The following is a 2,184-nucleotide window of genomic DNA, read 5'->3' on the forward strand; positions in this document are numbered from 1 at the left end:
TAGGGGACCTATTCTCACTCGGGTAGGTGGCGCCGGCAGTAGGGGACCTATTCTCACTCAGGTAGGTGGTGTGGCGGGATTGCCGGGGACGTGCTGGCAGAAATACGTGAGAGAGGCACGTGAGGACACACACTCAATAATAAGGTAAAATATCGAGGCAACCTAATAACTTTACTAAATAACAGCGCTCATTGCGGGTCGGTCTCCCAACTGCACCGTCGTCATGCACGTCGTTACTGCTTGCATCTTCGTTTAACTGCTTCCGCGTCGTCTTCCTCCGCATCGTCTTCCTCCGCATCGTCTTCCTCCGCGTCGTCTTCCTCCGCATCGTCGTCGTCGTCGTCGTCGCTTCCATCATCGTTTACTGCCTTCGGGTCGTCGTTGCCATCATCTCATCGTCTGCGTTGTTGCCGTGGTTACAGGCAGCTGCACCTGAACCAGCTGATCCGGACGAGCGGCGTCGTGACAACGTCGACAGGCGTGCTGCCGCAGCTGAGCATGATCAAGTATGACTGCAACCGCTGTAGCTTCGTGCTGGGGCCCTTCTACCAGGGACAGAACCAGGAGGTGAAGCCGGGGTCGTGCCCCGAGTGCCAGTCGAAGGGACCCTTCGAAGTCAACATGGAGCAGGTGGGTGCGCGTGCTCGCGTCGGAACGCGCGCTTGTTTCTGTTGCGGAGCACGTCCGAATGCACGCTTGCTTCTGTTGCGGTGCGAATCGGAACGTGCGCTTGTTGCTCTTGTGGAGTGCGTCCGAGCGCGCGCTTGTTTCCTTGTGGAGTTCATCTGAATGCTCTCTTGTTTTCTCGTGGAGTGCGTCGGACTATCGAAAGTGATTTCGTCTTGTGATAAATTCAAATAATTAACCCGTTAGCGGCGGTTTCGGTTGTGCTGCCCTCTGGCGACCATTGCAAGCAACTTGACAAAGACTTTCGGCTTGATAAAGACGGCTAGAGCGAGAATTGGAACTCGTGCTAAAACTGCTAATCGATTAATTACTTGTTTTACTATAAAATGAAGTTACTGTCACTCGTTTATCCTTTCTTCAGTAAAACTGAAGCTTGAAGGTTATATTAATTGCTGCCTTTGTGGCAAAACCGCAAGGGTTATGAGGTCTAGTGCGGGACATCGTTTGCTAAACGATTACGAAAAAAAACGTAAACGATCTTTGCGTGTACTGCGTGCGATACACACGGAGGGGAAACCTTGATCAACGTTACTTTCACGCGTCGTTTCGCGCATTTCTTATGTTTACGTGCTGCGTCGTTGTTGCGCTTGCAGACGATCTATGAGAACTACCAGCGAATCACGATACAGGAGAGCCCAGGCAAGGTCGCGCCGGGTCGTCTGCCGAGGTCGAAAGACGCCGTGTTGCTAGGCGACCTGGTGGACTCGTGTAAACCTGGTGACGAGATTGTGAGTACAGCGTGTGATTCACAGCGGTGGCATGCGATTCATTATATTCGTTTTATATTCATTATTATTCAGGCCACAATTAAAAAAATCTTTGTTTGCCCTCACCCGACCCAGGCTGAAAAGTTTGGGTAGGTAGGTAGGCTTTTTCTTTTTGAATCGGCCTTTACAAATTCAGCATGGTGTCTATACATGCTCGGGTATGCTTGTGTGGAGATACCTTTTATGTTGAATGTTTGTTTTGCTTGGTACATTATAATGTATTGCTTACAGATTTATATAATGCACAGTGATACAATTTGTATGAAACAAATTTTTTTTTGAGTCGGGTGGGGCCCCTTTTAGGCGGGTCGGTCGGGTGAGGGCAAACAAACAATATTTTTATTAGGCCCTATGTTCGTTTTAAATACATTATTATTCATTGATTTCACTTATGTGCATACATAAATACATGTGTGTGTACCAATAGACAGACAGATAGACCAGAGATGAGTCAGGTGGACAGACAGATAGATACAGACTCATAAGATAAGTGTAAACTGTACCGTACGCAAGATAGTAGATATAGTAGATATAGACAGATATACATATAGTACATATAGACAGATAGTAAGTAGATAGTCCCTCTCTCTCTCTCTCTCTCTCTCTCTCCTCTCTCTCTCTCCCTCTCGCCCTTCCACTCGTCTCTCTCTCTCTCGTCTCTCCTCTCTCCTCCCTCCATCCCTCCCTCTCTCTCTCTCTCACTCTCATCGTGCTCTCTTCTGTCTCCCGT

The 2,184-nt window shown here is 48.5% G+C and overlaps 1 protein-coding gene across 1 annotated transcript in view; it reads left to right on the forward strand.

Moving 5' to 3' along the window:
- LOC106818924 (DNA replication licensing factor mcm2-like) overlaps nucleotides 1-2,184 on the forward strand; it is a gene marked incomplete at its 3' end in the record, with an annotated part of 17,067 nt that overhangs the window by 4,400 nt on the left and 10,483 nt on the right. Inside the window, 2 exon segments of the mRNA XM_014823592.1 lie at nucleotides 423-630; nucleotides 1,281-1,419. Coding sequence (XP_014679078.1) covers nucleotides 423-630; nucleotides 1,281-1,419 — 347 coding nt within the window.

This window comes from Priapulus caudatus, unplaced genomic scaffold (assembly GCF_000485595.1).
Source record: "Priapulus caudatus unplaced genomic scaffold, Priapulus_caudatus-5.0.1 Scaffold2655, whole genome shotgun sequence".
NCBI lineage: Eukaryota > Metazoa > Priapulida > Priapulimorpha > Priapulimorphida > Priapulidae > Priapulus > Priapulus caudatus.